Consider the following 18,795-nt stretch of genomic DNA (forward strand, 5'->3'; position numbering starts at 1 on the left):
TGACGCCCCGCACTTCCTCTTAACTTCACTTATAGCCCCAATCCTTTAGTAGCAATCTTATATCATCCCCTTTCTCGGCTAGTCTACTCTTTAACACAGCAGTCCCCCCCTTACCTTTAGTCACAGCTATTTGGACTCGCTCATACCCTATGAAGTCTGATTCCACAATCAGTGTCAAGCCCTGCATCCATTCACCCATCTTACCAAACCACCCTCACTACTTGCAAAATCACTTGAAAAAAAAAATCCAGGAGTTGCCACTTTCGCACAAAAAAAAAAAAAATGAGCATTCAACCCATACTTTGTGGAATGGTGTATTTTAGAAACATTTCTCTGGTTTGTGTTCAGCTCCAAGCAAACACGTGACACCAGGTGACAGGAATGGGAATTTAAACATTTTCGATTAACTCCTTTTAGATAGTGATTTGCACTGCGCAAGTGACTGTTTCAGAGCTCTGTGAAGCACACTTGCATCCGAGTAAATTTAAATGCAGGATCACAGAGGTCAACCAGCCTACTTCAAGAATTTTTTTTTCATAACCAGTGGTGCATCTGCAATGCAGCTAGATCTGGGAGAATCTGTCCCGTCTGGAACAGCTGGCAAGTGACTGACTGATAAAGCTTTAGCCTGCTTTTCAGTTTGCCTTCTCAAGATTGTGATTTTAAGATTAAAGCACAGTATATTTTTGGCAAAAGAATTATCTGCGGAGGTTTCTTTCAGTTCACAGTAATAGAGCACAATACACACCGACCTAACATGATTTGTTAGCTGCAAATACTAACGAGCTTGACAAAAAGGTACTTGCTTTTATTTGTTAATTAGAACATTAACATGGTACACCATCAGTAATCTACCTCTGCCACGACTGGGACAGGTACATCCTTCAATTGCTTAATAAACTACATCTTTCTGCAGCTGACTGATGCCACATAAAGACGGAACCCTATGTGTCCCGATCGCTCTAGAAATATTCCTCTGTTGCAAATCCAAATCCCGGTTGGGTGCATGCCCCCATCCCTGACATACATGATTCCATGCCTCCTAGGCTTTATTCCATGCTAGGAGTTTGTATCTTGCAGTTAAGAATACCCCCATTTTACCCGCTTCCTATCCAGACTTATGCAAGGGTATGACATCTTCATTGTGCTGGCCTCACCAGACAGCCGTTTGTTGCAGAAGTGCTCTATTGTTGTCACGTTGTATTATCTTGTGATGTGCCTCCTTTATTGACATCAGCTGCAATCATTGTTATTTGTTTTATTAGGCTGCTTGTGTGTTAGGGCCTTTGCACTGCTCCCCTGTGTATGTTTATAGACTAAAATGCCAATAAAAAAATATACAAAAAAAGGATTGGGGGGGGGGGGAGGTTTGTGAGGTGGGTATATGGACATTATCACCGCCAGTTAGAGTACTATCACGTTACTACAGGCATCACTACCGTTACAGTCACTATTAAATTTTAGGTATTACGTTTGCAGTGGTTAGAGAAGACCATGCAGTTTTCTTGACTGACCAATGGTTGTGGTGATATGCAAGCCAAGGCATAACTTGTGTAAGGTAGTGTGAAGGTTACTCAAATGTCATTCTGATGACAGTGAAACTGCAGGATGTACCCCTTGAGAAGTAAGGCATGAATATAGTGAGACACTTTCATACATCAGCAATCTGAGGGAATAATTACATACTTCTTCTTGAGGGCAACACCATGACATATCAAGGGCTGTAACTCCAAGGAGCTTAAGTCGCCCGGGGTAGCTTGTGCACTATTAGTGTTTTTCCCCATATTGGTTTACCGGGATGGTCATCCTCAAAGGGGAAACCCACTTCATGCATGAAGATCATATTGGAAAAGTGCAGAGTAATCTACAAGTCCTCAGTCTCTTTCCAACAGCACACCAATAAACGAATGGAGCATTTTCAAAAGAGGATGAAGAGCATGGGGTAGGCCCCAAGTGGAAAGTGGAACATCATACTCCAAGTCCAACAAAGAAGCCTCTTGGAAAGTAGTAGCATTTGATCCCTGAACTTCTCCTTCTTTGGGGTTTCCCAACTTTAATGAAGCAGAGATGCAAATGAAACCCCAAATTTCCCTCTTGCCATTTGGTGGACTAAGTGCTGAGACCAAGGAATCAGGTTATTGGCTGGGATCAAGGAAGATGAAGTCCAGCTTTTCTAAAACAGTGGTACAATCAAAAGGACACCCTCGTTGGGTACCAATTTCTTAATTTTCTCCTGGGAACACCACTGAGCACGTGTGCACTCATAAAATTCAGAAAGATATGGGGTCTTTCCCCAATCTGAACAGAAAAGGTTGGTCTAGCTGAAGTAGTGCAAGTATGCCCCGGTCCTCCAATTTTACATCAAAACAGCAGAGAGACTGCCTCAAAGTGATGCTGAGACAATTCTCAGGGTTGTTCTACTTGACTAAGTGTTACCAACCAGGACAAGAAAACCTGTTTGATCACAGGTGCCGAGAAACACGTTTTAGTTACTGCTGTTTAGCTAAAGTAAGGCACATGTTGGTGAACCACATCCTCACATGACTGAGCAACTACTGCCTTTTTGGAACAATACAGTCGTGTTCAGCTCCAGTTCTCAAATCTAATGCAGGCACTCCATCGAGCTAAGCTCACCATACAGAGGATTGAGCTGCCAGGTGTGGCACAGTTCTGTGGTCTACCTAGACACCAGGCAGGATATAGGAAAGTAATGCATCTTCAGGGCACCGTCTAAGCAGTCCTCAACTGGGGCCCCTTGAACCATTGATACCATTGTACGGTTGTATGTCGGAACTCCGCCTGCCGAAACGAGTGCCTGAACAATGAGTCGGAACACCGACCTCGTTGTTACCACTAATGCCTTTACCACAAATGCCTTAACAACGATATTTGGTTGTAAAAGCATTCCTGGTAAAGGCATTAGTAATAGGCACCCATTGATCCTGCATGCGTCACCCGACCCCCCCAACCTCACCCAAAAACCTAAAACCCCCTGACCCCGACAACCCCCAAAACGTAAAACGCCCCACGCCCCCAACCCCAACCCAAAACCCCCCCAACCCCCCACCCCGCCCCAAAACCTAAAACGCCCTGCCCCAAAACCTCGACCCCCAACCCCACCCTAAAACCTAAAAACCCCCAACCCCGCCCCAAAACCTAAACTCCCCCCCCCCCCACTTACTTGAGTCATTGCCTCGTCATCCTCGTCGTCCACGCCGACTCCCTTGTTTGTGCCTTAACCACGCATGTTCGTTGTTCAGGACATGCGTGGTTAAGGCACAAAATAACGAAGTCATGGTTAAAGAAAGCGTTGTTCTGCTTTCGTTAACCAGGACTTCGTTATTAAAGAGTCGGCGTAGAGGGCGTTTCCCCCCTTGTACAGGCAATGCTATGACTAACAAACAACACTGTGGAGTACTTCTGTGAGGTGTTCTACTCAACTCCAAAAACCAGTTTGAGAGGGTGTTTTGAATGAGGATTGTCACAAAGGCCCTGATTTAGAGTTTAGGTGATGGGCTACTCATCACAGCATGACAGGTATTCGGTCCACCTCATCACAAATGCATTATATCCTATGGAACTTGTAAAAAGGCTGACAGGCTATCCCTCACGTTTGTGACAGAAAACCTGTCTGCCAAACACTACACCAGGCCCAGAACTTTAAAAGGCAGAAAATGCCCTTTGTGAAGTGACTGTCCTGTGTCCGCTTAACTTCAGTCAGGTCTTAACCGTACAGACAATTGAGGTGGAGCCATACTGGGTTATCTCAACAAGAAAGCGGCAGAGTACTTATGGCCCCTCATCATCAGCCTGTTGCTGCCCACAGAGCAAATCCATGCCAGAAATTAAAATAGGGTTCTACATCATTGTATAAGCCAAGAAGTGACTGCATCCCTACCTATTATGGATTAGTTTTTTGGTTCTGGCCAAGTGTCAAATTATCAAGCTATAAGGACAAAAAACAGGTCCTGTATGTTGTAGGTTTCCAAATTTGCAATGCTTGTTTTTTCCCAGTCCACTTTGCTACCCCATGCCTCCAGGGGTGTCTCACCACAATATGGCATTCTTTAATGTCCACCAGCAGAGCCGTGATGTCCACTTTTCTTTGTCTACAAGAGTAAGCTCTAGTAGTTGATGGAATACTGGCAGGTTGTAGTGTGTCTATCAGCCTCTTTTTTGTACCCTGACTGAGTTCTAAAGACCTCCTTCGTTAAAACTCACGTACAGTCTCCTAACAGCACCTTAATTATATGCCCCTCCGCAACCCAATTGCTGTGTGGTGTCCAATTAAAGAACACTGTATGGTAAAGCCACCTCCTCACAGTATGCATGTCTTCAGAGAGGTCGCCCAATTCCGGCCACGTCTGTTCCCCATGAGCCCTGGCATAAATTAATAATATCCTTAAAATGAGTTTTCCAGATGCCTGGTTTTGGGCTGGAATTTACGTTTATTTCCACCAAGTTGACATCACTCAGATTAGATGAAAAAGAGACTCTTGAAGTATTCCCTTTTGTGTGTATCAGTGCCCAAAGTTTTCCAGCACTACTGCTTTTAAGCTAGCTCTGGACAGCTCGCCCACATCTACTGAAGAGAGTCAAAGAAACTATAGGATCCGATCTGAATACGGAAAACCAAAAACACAGAATACTAGGTCAGAATCATGCAGTATCACTCCTGCCAATAATATGCTCCATGCAGCCAGGACAATCTGGAGACATTTATATTGCAACACATGTCAAAATACACCTGTGGATTGTTAGAAAACATAAAACAGCTAGGATGTGCCAAATTCTGCCTACTGTGCAAAACAAGTCACGCAGTTCCCTTGAGTCACAACCCTGTTTGTTAAAGCCAAAACTTTTTATTTCTCTCATATGCTGAACAGAAATATATTTTTTTCCCCAAACTCATGTGATGTGCGAGTGGTACATAAAGTAACGATAAACACAATAAGAGTTCAGAGCACTCAAAAGTTCAAATGGAAGCCAATGTCCAATTCCAGTAGTGTTACTGCCACATGGCGCACTCTCTGGCACCTGACGCTTGATATGCACATACGGTTTGGATACTGAAAATGTTTCAGGCTTCTACAGCCTTACTTTAGAAACCGTGTTGCTACATTTCAGCCCTGAGGAAGTTGAGGGCCTACTCACCATACAATAAAACACACGTTGGCTGCTCTTGTAAATACATCAACATCGTATGAACTATATGGTGGATCTGCAATAAAACTACTTGAAACTTCACGACTCCTGGAACTGGACATTGACATCCATTGGAACTTTTTAGTGCTTAGAACTCTTATTGTGTTTATCATTAATCAACCCCTAAGTGAGATGGTTATGTTTGGAGTTGTTTGGTAGCCAACCTTTGTTGTAGAGCACCACTCCAGTGTTAAGAACTGCCTTTCACAAAACCCTGGATAGTATCAGTGAGCGTCGTGTGTTAGGCCTGGCTACCTTGTCTCATTGAATTCATAAAGTAAGGAAGGACAGAGACCCTGGGTCATAGAGCGGCTCCTGAAAGGAACAGCAATGTGAAGCACACATGGAAACAGTTGGGCATCAGAGTTAACCTGGTCTAATTAGGAGTTTCTGTCTTTGTCGCATTATGTCATGTGAAGCTTAGCAGACGAAAGTCCTGTGCAGCAATAGAAAGGAGCACACTGTAGATTCTAGTGAGCTGTATATTGTTTTTAAAGCACTTAACCATATACAGAGTACAACCTAAACTGATTTTGGCTATCACTTGACTCTGGCCCAGTGCTTTATTAAAACAAATAATAATAAGTATCTAGACCCAAGGTATCGTTTAGGATGCAACTGCAGCTTGCAATCCCATCATCCCTGCCAGTGCTGTAAAAGTCCAGGATCAATGGCCTGGACACACCACCATTACTACTTTGTTTGGTGTATACTGAATTGCTAAGATGATGTGTTCTGCTGAAAATCGGCAGACTGTGCAACCACGTAATGAACTGTAATAAGAAACTGTTGGTTTTCAGAACATAGGGCCAGGTGTACTAAGCATTTTAACGGTCACAGACGCCCCAATTCGGCATTTACGAATGTTAAAAGGCCTTTTCGTCTTTATTAATCCCATTTTAGGATTCACAAAAGTTTTTCCAACTCCCGAAATAGGATTCTTAATGGATACAGATTCAGTTATCAGGAAGGAGTCCGTTATAGGCGCACCAAATCAGTATCTAATATATCAATGCTTTGCAACGGAAATCGGATCGCAAAAGACTATTTTTTTTTTTTTAACCAACAAATTAAAAGGAGGTGATATTCCTTTTGCTAAAGGGAAGGGTCTCAAAGGGACCCTTCCCTTTGTGAATGTATTAAAAAACAGTTTTAAGAGGAGGCAGTGGTCCAGGGGACCTCTCCATCCTCTTAAACAAAACTTTTTTTAAAACATTTTTGTTTTTTAAACTCAGGCCCGTTTCTTAAAAGAAACTGGTGGCATTTAAAACTAAAAGTTTGCTTTATTAAAAGGCAATCACAGACATGGAGGTCTGCTGACCCTAGCAGGCCACCATCCATCCCTGTGATGGCCTTCAATCATAGTGAGGAGAAGTTTGCAACCCATCTCATTAACATGCAAGGGGTAGGTCAGATTTTGACCCACTATGATTCCGAATTTTAAGAACTAACCTATAAGTACATAGGTAGTACCTGTCACAATTTGTGACCGGTATTTGTTGCCCTGTAAACAGTACATATGGCCTCAAGTGCTGGTGCCCAACACTGCTAAAAATTAGGTAATCCACTTTCGATATGAGGAGTAACTCCTGTTAATGTACATATCAGAAGTCTGCATTTTTCAGCCATTGCTTTATCCCTCATAATCCCCACGGAGATTTCGGCAGGAGAACCCAACGATATTTAGCATGGATAAAATGCAAAAAAATTCTGATACTTCTACAATTCGGTAAGGTGGGCACCAACATCTGGATGTTATTCATCATTTACTGAGTGACTGTTGTGATGAATGAAGCTTGGACTCTCAGATGAGCGACATGGTTTTTATTTTAGATTATTTCAAATCGGAAATGGAGTTCATGTCCAATCTGCCTCTGGTGTGAACTTCCGAATCGTAGTCGTTCTAAACCAATCGCTATTAGAGGCAGCACGGGGCATGGAGCGAGAACCAAACCATAACAATACATAAACGCAGTACACAGTATCACAGCGCGAGCAGAGCACAGGCTCAGTGTCTACTTACAAAAATCATAGGTAAAAGGAAGTGTTACATACATACAAGTACACATGCATGAAGTGATTAAACATACATCAGTCGAACAACAGTGACAAATTGCAATATTTGTTATTGGACACAGCCAGTAAATACCTCACCCAAGAAGGTGGGTATCGATAAATTAGTGTGAATATCCCCACCCCAATTCAGAGCACTCATTATTTGGCCCTATGTCATCAGGTCTGTGCTTTCATTTATGCTCTTTCATCAGTACATTCAGTGCGTTATAGCTTTGGTTGGATGGAAGTGGCCTAAATGGAATTGCAAATCTGAAAACAATGATTTGTAAAAGGAAAGAATAGGATTGGAAATGTTACCTGCCAAGGGCAGAGTCTTCAAGTAACCTTAGACTGGGACTGTGGAAACGTATTTTTATTAACAGTCTTTGGTGTGCGTTTGGGGGTTTCACAAAGTTTAGTTGCGTTGTTAGCAGGCCCGGTTCTAGCAGGGGGCCAGGCCCAATCATGAGCTTTGGCCCATCCAGTCACAGCAGAAGAGGGCACGGAGAAAGCACCTGTTAAGTGCTTCTTCCATGTCAACGTCAGAATGCTGTGATGTTTTTTCACTGCCTTTACGTTAATTATCAGTCAGGGATCATTGAGGAACCTTCAGAACACATGTTAAAGTGCATTGTTTGTATGGACAGTAGAGAGGTCCCCAATATTTTCTGTAATGAGAAGTACTAACGTTCAATAAAATGCATCAAGCGCTACTATTATTAGTATTGTAATGGTGTCCACATCAGACAATAACACGTTTGCAGCTACCATATTCAAGATTACTACCAGTGATCATCTCAGTGCATCAGGAGTAGTTGCCAACAGTAATGTTAAAATGACTGTCAATATGGAATGCTTCTACATGGGTAATATATAACAGCCATAGCTGCAATACCTTTTGTACCAAGGTAATAACATTTGGAAAATATCTCCCCAATTCCACATGATTTATCATTCAAATATCAGCGTTAAATTTATTTTGGAAATTCAGCCATTTTTCTTCAAATATCTGCTGATGAGTTCCGCAAATAAACCAATTTTTGTCTAAAATACATACTCTCAATTATGGTAAGGATATATTAATTTAACCAAGCAAAAGCTTCTATTTTAGTAGGCTGGGCTGCACACAGGAGATCTACATATTGATAGCTGGAGAGCCACCAGTAGCTTGCAAGCTACTCGTTGGAGAAGCCTGGATTAGTATTTTAAGTATGCCTTGATAAGGAGAGAAAATACAGGCTTTAATTTATTTTTTCTCTATTTTTGCACTGGCTGAGACATTGGTCATGCTGGTTAAACAAAAAAAAACAAAAAAACAGTACAGGTGGGAACCCTAGCTCCGGTTTAAAGCAAACTGCAACTGGCAGATGTGTGTTGGGGCAAGAAGAGGGTGAGTCAATAAATTAACAGGAAGAGCCGAGCCAAATTCTGGTTTGGTTCTTAGACCAAGAATTTTCCTTGGCTCTTAGAGCTGACGCACGAGCCAAGCCCTGAAAATATTTGCTATTTAAATCATAACTCATCACATAAAATATAATCAAGTTTCTTCAAAATTAAAAAAAAGTCTATTTTGTTAACACATGGAAGCTAACAGAGCAAGGGTCTGATTAACAAAAGGTAGCTTACACTTTGTGTAAATTTACTATTTTTTTTTGTATTCACAAACTACAAATTTATTTTTACTAACAGTAATGTTACAACATCGGAGAAGCCACAGTTGGGTGGAAAGCACCGTACATAATTGATGGGATAGGCCTATCTGGTGAGTCTCTGCAGTCGTAAATTGTCTATTTGTCAAATTAAACTTGTAGTTTACGAATACCAGAAAAAAAGGTAAACTTACACAAAAGTGTAACTTTGCCTTTGTGAATCAGGCACTATGAGTGTGTTTGCTGCCAGATTCTGTGGTAAAGTAAACAACTGTGTTATCTCAAGTAAGAGATTATGCTAGGCTGAATTTATTCTCACCAGTATGGCAGAGTTACAAATGTGAGCATTTCATGTTCTAATATGTTTTTTCATTACAATGCAAATTCCCAGTTACAATCAGGACAACTGGAATTATACAATTTTATGGCTGTGTTTTTTTCCGCCAAATTATGGGTTTACAGCATTTGCCACATAATATATCATCTGCTGCATAATCTGCAGATTCAAAAAAATATTTCAAGCTCAAAGTGATCAGATGTTACTAAAAAATGCTGCAACATGTTGCAGCGTAATCGAAGACCCTTTGCAATAACTAGTCACCTTTCAGTTGCTTATTGCTATGCTTGTGTGTTAAACTCGTGCTAATGAGGTATAACCTAGGCCCAGCCAGTGTTAAGTGCAAAAAGACCAAATAATTAAGTAATGCTATCACAAAAGGTTGCTGCATTACACCACATAATTTGCCTTTTCCTGCTGCATAATTTAGTCTACTCTGCCATAGAATTTGTTCCTCCCCATCGCATAAATTGATGTAGTTGATACTCTGTCTAACCAGATCTACTTACAGTGGGGCAGATGATAATTCAGTTCAATGAAGGACTCCCACGGGTTATGCAATGTGGCATGATATACAAATGGTCACCTTAATGCTAATTATCTAGACTTACTGCAGAACTAAATAATCCACACCAAGAACATTCAGATAGTCATCGACTGCAAACTCAACACCTTAGCCAAAGTCAACACCATCGCTGCCTGAAGATACTGTGCAAAATTTTCAAATGGCTCCCAGTCAAAACCCAGAAAATCATCACCCACATTGATGTCACCAGAAAACTGAACTACTAGAATACCCTCTACACCGGGATCAACAAGCATCTCATCAGGATTCTGCAGAACATCCAGAACTTGGCAGGCAAATCACTCTCAATCACCCTCAGCACTCACACACATCTCATCTCAAGGATCTACACTGGCTACCCATACATAAATGTGGGTATTTCAAACTCCTAACCCAAACTTTCAAGGGACTTTTGCCCAGCATCCCTCAACAATACCATCTGCTTTCAGAAACCTTCCAGACACTTCAGCTCAGCAGAACTCCTATTTGCACACATCCCATGCATACAAAAAACAGATCTTGCACTGAGCCTCCTCTTACCTTGCGCCTAAAGCGTGAAATGATGTGCTATTACACACCCTAGTCGCCTCCTCACTTCTTGAATTCCACAAGAAGTTGATGACCTGGTTTTTCGAGTAACCACATTAGGCCCGAGGCTTGGCTAATCTCACACCTGCTCAGTGCCATGATAGCTTTGTGGGTGAGACTGCGCTTTCCACATCAACATAACATAACATGACTTGAGAGAAGCAAATGCACTTTTCAGAGCATTCAGTTCAGACTAGTACAAAACCCAACCATAGCTGGAGTATTCCGTTAGTCTGGATAACTACTTTTGTTTCCCATGTTGTGTGCCTCTTTGCACTCGCATCTATAATTTGGGTCGGGCTGAGGCAAAGGGATCCTCTCATTTGCGTGGGGTCATGCCCCATGCAAATGAGGGAAAGCCCTCTGAATATAGCACTGGCTACAATGAGCACCAGAGCTATCATTATTATAGACGAGGCTGCACAACCATCTGCTTGTAGCACGGACCTAATAAAATCTGCTTGGTATCCAGCTGCTTGCATGGCCTGACCTGATGGAAATTATAATGGCTGTGGCTGATGAGAATAGACATCAGCTGTTACTGTCAAATAACTTTCTACATGCACTGTATGCCTGTTTGGAAGAAGATAGGACTTGCAGGCTACCTCCAGAGTTAACAGAAATTGGGACCGCACTGGCCCACCCGAATGTTCCTTTGGCCCACCCAGGTGAAAGTTCCTAGAACCGCGCCTGGTCGTTAGATAGATAAAGCAAAGTAACAGATGAAGTCTCTTTCTGATTTTTCCCAAGTGTTTTTTAAGAGGAAGTGCTACGAAAATTAACCTTCAGATAGACTATCAAAAACAGTTTGTGTCACCACCACCAGCCCCTTTGCTTTTCGCTGGTCTCCCGTTACTGCACCTCCTGTCCACTCCGCTGCTTGTCAATTTTGCGCATCTCAAATTCTTCCGGTTCCAGCCACCCCCTCCTTGCTCACACTCTAGCCTAGTAAAAAAACTCCCCAGTGCGCCCACCCAGTCTCACCTCCTGGCACCTCCTCTGCTCCTCGGTAAGGGCCCTGGGGTGCTCCCGGCATTCACGCACCGTGCACTCGCAGCAAATGCAGCACTGCTCCGGGATGCAGTACAGCTCCAGGGGGCGGCCGTGGCGGGGGCAGAGGGCCTGGCACTGTCTCTTGTGCGGAGTTTGGGAGTGTATCATAAGCTCCTGCTCCGAGGGCCGCCTCTCGGGTGATCCCGTAGCCTCCCCACGAGCCCACCACATCACATCACCTGTGAAGTTGCACAGGGCCACGCTGTTGGAGAGCTGAGGCCTCCGGGGCTCCGACGCGCCGCAAACGGGACAGGTGTAGCCTGGGGCCCCGACGACCTGGCCAGCTGCGCCCAGCAGGCCCTGCTGTTCGTCATCATAGCGCTTCTCTATGCACTCCCTGCAGAAACTGTGGCCGCAGGGGGCGGTCACTGGCTTCTTGTAGACCTCTCTGCAGATGGAGCAGACCAGCATTTCTTGGAGCACGGTCAACATGCTGCGCGGGGACAAGGGGCGCCCCAGGGCCTGGATCCTCTGTTCGTGCATGGGCTCTAGATGCTGCAGAGGTTGCGGCTCCGCAGACAGCGCCTCGGGGGAATCCGGGAGATGTCCGCCGGCCGGCACCACAACCTCCCTAATGCTGCGCAGGGTAACGCTGGCGGCTAGCTGCGGCCTCTCGAGCTCCGGGCACCGGCACTCGGGACAGCAGTAGGTGAGGCTGATGGCTGGGTGCTCGGGGTCACCCCCCGCCGGCCCCTGCGGCGCCCTATCCCAGTGCAGCTCGATGCACCGCCGGCAGAAACTGTGCCCGCACTTCGTGGTCACCGGCTCCTTGTAGGGGTCCAGGCAGATGCAGCAGGTGAGTTTGTCATGCAGTGACTTCAGCATGCCGGCAGAAGAGAGGGCAGCGGCCAGGGCGGCAGAGTGCGGCTCGCCTCAGGGGCTGCGGCTTCACAGGAAGGGACGGGCGGGCGGAGGAGTCGCGGGAGAGAAAGCTCAAGGGATCGTGCCCAGGGCAGGCAAGTCGAGAAGGCAGGAAGGGTGTCTGGGGACTGCCGAGTGAGCGGAGGGATAGAAAAGCCGAGAGAATGAGACAGACGGGAAGATCCGAGGTGAGATGATAGATGGTAATTTTAAACAACCTTTGCCATCGTAGTCTAGCTATGCAAATACCAGAGGCTGCTGTTATTCTTCAAAACGCCAAGGCGACCCACGACGAGCTCAAGCCTGCAAACTACAAACTGTCCTGTGAGTGCTTTTAGCAAAGGGGAACCTGGGGTTGAGTATTCTGGATAAATAGGGCGTGGGAGACGCGCAGCCCGAAGGAAAGGGTGGACAGGCAAATTGGCAAGTGTGGGGAAAGTCCTTCCAGCACAGACAACTTCCAGGAAGTGAAGTGTATGGACGGTGCAGCTCAGGCCAATTTACTTGAAAGACAAACCCAAAGGAAGATGCACATAAAGATATTGATAGGCTACTTAAATTGCATAACAGAGGTTTTCAAATTCTGAGACGCAATTTCAGTGTAATGAGAAATTTCCTTGCTATCGAGAAGGAAAGTTTCAATTCTATTAAGAACATGGAGGCAAGGATTTTGCATGTCTTTCTTCACTTTTATTTAAACAGCCTGTTCAAAGTTCATATATATCTCTCCTTCGGCCCGTCCTTCCTCGCCTATACTGCGACTGGAAGTTAAGGCATCCTCAATTCTATGTCAGGACGAGTGGTGAGGATTATGCATATCTTTCTTCACTCTTTATTCAACAGCAAGTTAAAAGTTCAACAAGTACACAAAAAACTACAACTCCCATGAGTCAACGTTACCATGGTAACCTCTGTCCAATAGACGCTGCTTCCAACTATCTGTATAACTATCCCTTGCCGCCTTCGTCCGCCCTCTTTCTTCACTGCTCCGGTGTCAGTTAAATTGCCTTTATTGCCTCTTGAGTCTATTTTTGGAAAGTGATTGTCTGTTTACTCTGCTTACTGCATTGTGTACAGCACTGTATTATCCTATTTGCTCTTCTCGAGCTGTTGCTAGCGACGCTCACCAAGCGCGGCAGGCTGTGTGTAGGACGTGGCAGAGGGTGGCTCAGTTGAAACAAGTCCTCAGGCACAAAGTTGAAGTAAGTATAGACGCTACGTTTATTAACGGGCCCATGGCAGGCATGGACACGCACAGTACAGTATGAAGATCTGAGCAGCAGTGCCTGCCGGAGATGTAGAATCCACAACGAGGTTCCGCCCGCTTAACGGTAAAATACCTTACAGTTGATAAAAGTAAACATTGGTAAAGTACAATGAAAAGTACAATGAAATATAACATACTGATTTTAACCATGTACTCGTCGTACACGTATGTAACTACATGATATTATGCACACGTGTGTACTACATCATCTTCCTCCTTTACAACAAAACAATTAAAGAAAGAGGAGGAAAGAACGGAAAATGAGTTTAACCTAAAATGTAATCGTCAAACTTTAGTAGAATTTTTACAAGTCTGTGACTGCACGTGTATACAGGTTCCGCAACCAGAGACGAAGAAGCATTAAATCTATCATCATAACAAGAGTTCTCCACATAACTTGAATTGCCACAATCTTCGTGATTTGTCCTTCTGTCTTCTGTCTGTTTCAACAAAGGATCCTCTCTAAATATGTCACTAGGACTGGCACCGTCTTCTCTCCCTGCAAATACACGTCTGAAGATCTCTGCTTGTGGCGAGGATATGGGAATCACGCAGTTTCTGTTCCACCACCCTTTACCTTCCAGCAGAACAGAAGACTTCGTAACTCTAATCACTTTAACAGGTAGGGAACATTTTGATACTCCTTTGGGCACCTTATGGAGTTTTTTAATCAAAACCCAATCATTCACATTGAATGGAACATCATTCACATTTTTCCAGGAATAATAATCATGTTTCTGCACCATCTGTTTCTCACAAACTCTTTGTCTCAACTCATTTAAATCCATGTACACACTTTTGTTACGTAGTGAAGCCATCCATGCCGGTAGTAATTGAGATCTTGATTCCCTACCTCTGAGAAGCACAAAAGGAGAAAGGCCAGTAGTAGAATGTGGTGTATTCAAATATGCCCATATTTTCTCTTTCAAAAACTCGATGACATTATAGTTAGTTGCTATTGCTGTTTTAATGCCCTCTTTCAAGATGCGGTTGGCCCTTTCAACCACACCATTGGAGGCTGGACTATACAAAGCTACATGCGAATGTCTAATGTTAAACTTAATCATAAAATTCTCCATCTTGGTGGAAGTAAAGTATCCGTAACAATAACAGACGGTGGACCCTCCAAAAGGAAAAGATGAGATAAAAACAATATCACAGACTCTGTGTCAGCGTGCTCAACAAAGGTGTAGTAGATCCATTTAGAAAAATAGTCTATGGCAACAATCATGTACCTCATGTCCTTGGGTAACAAGTGTAAAGGACCTGAAAAATCAATAGCAACACTTTCCCAAGCATTATTAGGAAAAGGAATCGTATGCAAAGATTTAGTGTGACACTTCCAATGCATATCAGACACTATGCATGAGGAGCACTTATCCACAAAATCTGACACATGTTTATCGAGACTCGGCCACCAGTATTTCTCCTTGAGTCTCCTGCAAGTGGCTGAGATGTCAAGATGACCTTTGTGTGCAGCCTTTATTAATAGGGCCCTCAACTCACACGGAGGAATACAAACGGAACCCCTCATACAGACTCCATTTTCGCAAGACAATTCAGCAGCTAGCTGACAATATGTGTTGAGTTCCGCCTTAAATTTCCTATTGTTGAGCCAACCATGCCTGATGTGATCCATTACCTCCGACAATAATGCGTCTCTAGACGTAGCTGAGTTCCAATCCTGCTCTGAAAATAAGCCTTCCGATGCAGAAACTATGTCTAAAGATCCAACTACGCACACGGTGTCTTCATCTTCGGCTGAGAAAATGGCAGAGGCAACCGAGAAAGACAGTCCGTCCTGACATTTTTCCCACCGGATAGATACTTGACATCCAAGTTGTATTCTTGTAGTTTTGAAAGTAACCTTACTAATCTAGCAGATTCTTTTCCTAGGCCATTACCATCCATGAGAAACATGAGGGGCTTGTGATCAGTATATAGAACACAGTACGTGCCCCAAATATAAGTCTTGAATTTATGCACTGCCCAAACGCAGGCTAAAGCCTCTCTCTCGATGGTACTATAATTACTCTCGGCTTCTGATAGAGATCTGGACGCGAAAGCGACAGTGTGTTCCTGTCCACCAACCCATTGCCCAAACACTGCCCCTAGACCTTCCAGACTGGCATCAACTGTAATAAAGGACTTTGCTGAAGGTATAAAAGATTTCAAGGCTGGGGCAGACAAGACAATTTGTTTAATGGCAGCAAACGCATCAAGTGCTTGCTCATCCCAAACAAATTTGTTACCTTTCTTTAACAAGGACCTGAGAGGTTGTACTATCATAGCGTAGCCATCAACAAATCTTGAGTAGTATTCACACAAACCAAGAAATGAGCGGAGCACATCTTTGTTGGTGGGGCAGGGAGCATTCTTAATTGCTTCCAAGTTCCCTTGTTTAGGTTTAATGCCTTCTGCAGAAATAGGGTGGTCCAAATATTCCACACTCTTCACCAAAAATTTACATTTCTCACTTTTAATAGTCATACCGCAATCTCTGAGAATGGAAAATAATTTGTCAAGTAGAACTCTATGCTCTTCCATACTGTCAGTATGTATCAGAATGTCACCCTGAAAGGCACGTTCTTAAAATGCCCAAATAAAGAGTCCATCATTTTCTGAAAAACACTCCCCGCAGACGCTAATCCAAAAGGCAGCCTGAGGTATTTAAAGGCACCAAATGGAGTTACGAATGTGGTGAGTTCTTGAGAACATTCACTGAGAGCAATCTGATGGTACGCAGAGTGCAAATCTATTGTGGAAAAAACCTTTGAGGTAAACAGACTAGAGATCAGTTCTTGTATGCGTGGAAGAGGGTGACAATCTACAAGTATATTCTTGTTCAAGGATCTTAGATCCACACATAGCCTTAAATCCCCATTCCTTTTCTTGGTAAGTACAACAGGTGAAACCCACTCCGACGAGTCTGTAGGGGCTATTATACCATCCTTGACTAGTTTGTCCAGAAGAGCTTTAAGTTGTCCCCTCACAGAAATGGGAACTGTTCTAACTTTATGCGAAACCGGAACAGCCCCATCCCTTGACCCTAATACAATGTACGAAACCCTTCACTGTGCCAACTTCATCAGCAAATACACTAGAATACTTCGCTACAAAGGACTTCACGACAATATCAGTGGCAATGTTAGATAATCTAAGTTCTGATACCTCTACAGGCATATCTCCTAAGGTTAGAGGGGTATCGCATCCAGGGCGGAGTACAATGCCCAATTTCGCTAGATCTCTCCCCCCCACAATGTCTCTGCCATTCAACGCCACAAATTTTAGTTACAATGTTCCTCCCCAAGATAGACAAGTTAGCAGGAAAATATCCTAATAGGTCAATATCATGATCCCTGAAGGCTTTGGGACTGATGTCAGCTTGTTGTAACACCTTCGTTACTGGACAGAATTTACGATAAGTAACATCTGCTAATATGGTAATCAGTGCACCAAAATCAGCCATAATAGAAATTTCTATTGTGTCAATGATTGCCTGACAAATTGGTCCTTTGATGTTCCCGACTGCAGGAATGTCTACAGTCAAAACAACTTTGGCCAATTTTATTGTACATTCTTGGACTACATGTTCATCTTGAGTGTGAAGATTGTTAACCTTCATCCTCATGCCACTGTTAACTGATTTGTAGTTGCGATTGAATTGTCTACATACTACTTGAAAATGACCTATTTTTTGGCACTTTAAACATTTCTTACCCAAGGTTGGACAGAATTGACTACTACCAATGTGATTACATGAGCCACACCGGAAGCATGCCGAAAACATTTTGTTTTGCTTCACGGCTCTTTCCTTAATGTCCGTAATTTCCTTAGACCTCAGAATCATCAATAACCTGTTTGTTCACTCTGCCCACACACTACTCTAGATGTGACAATGGACCTCTCTACAGCCTTGGCTATGTCAACAGTTTCATCCAAAGAAGGATTGCAACATGCTAATAAGCGTTCTTGAATTTTTTTAGAATAGCAATGGAACACAAATTGCACATCCACATTCGCACTTTGCAGCAAGCACACGCAAATTAGCCACATATTCATCCACTGACTCATCCACAGCTTGCTTGCACATTGCAAAGTTGAACCTCTCAAGTAACACATTAGACTCATCGGAAAATTGTTTCCTAATCCTTTCCTTCCCTTCAATATACAAATTCCATACCACGTTGTCTCCACTGCAACTGTCACCAGTAGGTGGAGGAACAGCAGGTAGATTATCAAATACACGCTGCCCAGCCACACCGAGATGATTGAACAGAAGGACCAACTTCCTTGCAGGTGAAAAATAATTGGCATCAATTGCAACTAAATAGTTTACAAAAATCCTTAACCACTCACTCCATTTGATGTCTGGCTTCTCTCCCCTTGGTAAGAAAGGTGGTGGTTGAACAACCATATGACTAGAGGCCATATTTCATAAACCTACAAGCACATGAGTCGACTTTCAAAACAGTTGTACATTACATAAGAGACACAGTCCAGTAATATTATGAGCGAGTCTAGAGTCTCGTTTTGCTAAAGCAGAGTATGTTTCCTTAGTCAAATGAGTGTTGCAGATTTGAAAACAAACAACAAAAAAATATATAGGCTCCACTTGTAGGAATTTTAAGTATTTTGCCAAACAAGTGTTCAAGAGTTTCCGGCGAGTAAATAACAAATGTATCTCACTTGTAGCGTTTTTAACACACAATGCAGAATTTCCTGGAAACTGCAATGCACATTGAGGCCCTCTGGCAAAAGTAGAGCGTATGTGTATCCAGGCAACTACGTACGCGTGATGCACGTTTATGCGCGTAACAGCAGGTGTACTGGCAACCACCTGCCAACCTCTGACGCGGAGTTCCTGTATGCGTCCAAGAGGAAGCACGTATTAGCGCTGACGTCTCTGTGACCAGCCTCGATGTAGTGCACACAACTACCTCGGCTCGCACTCTGACAACGGTCCGGCAAATCATCCGTCTCGAGCCTCCAAAGCAAAACTCCCTTGAATAAACGCTGTATAAGTATGGCGTCTCCAGAAAAATATTACCGGGAAATCCACAACGGAAGTTGTTGCTGGAATCAATCGCCCGTCAGTGCTGGTCGGTGGACCTGTTGGTTTCTTCTTGATTCCACCCCACTCCTGGTACCATATAATGTAGGACGTGGCAGAGGGTGGCTCCGCTGAAATAAGTCTTCAGGCACAAAGTTGAAG

General features: G+C 43.6%; 1 protein-coding gene across 1 annotated transcript in view; it reads right to left on the reverse strand.

Annotated features, from left to right (window-relative positions):
* The window catches only part of LOC138246028 (E3 ubiquitin-protein ligase TRIM65-like), a 134,491-nt gene extending 121,702 nt beyond the window's left edge, over positions 1–12,789 (reverse strand). Inside the window, exon 1 of the mRNA XM_069200191.1 lies at positions 11,384–12,789. Coding sequence (XP_069056292.1) covers positions 11,384–12,277 — 894 coding nt within the window. The 5' untranslated portion in view covers positions 12,278–12,789. The remainder of the gene's footprint in view (positions 1–11,383) is intronic.
* Positions 12,790–18,795: the final 6,006 nt, after the last annotated feature.

This window comes from Pleurodeles waltl, chromosome 7, assembly GCF_031143425.1.
Source record: "Pleurodeles waltl isolate 20211129_DDA chromosome 7, aPleWal1.hap1.20221129, whole genome shotgun sequence".
In the NCBI taxonomy this organism is placed as follows: Eukaryota; Metazoa; Chordata; class Amphibia; order Caudata; family Salamandridae; genus Pleurodeles; species Pleurodeles waltl.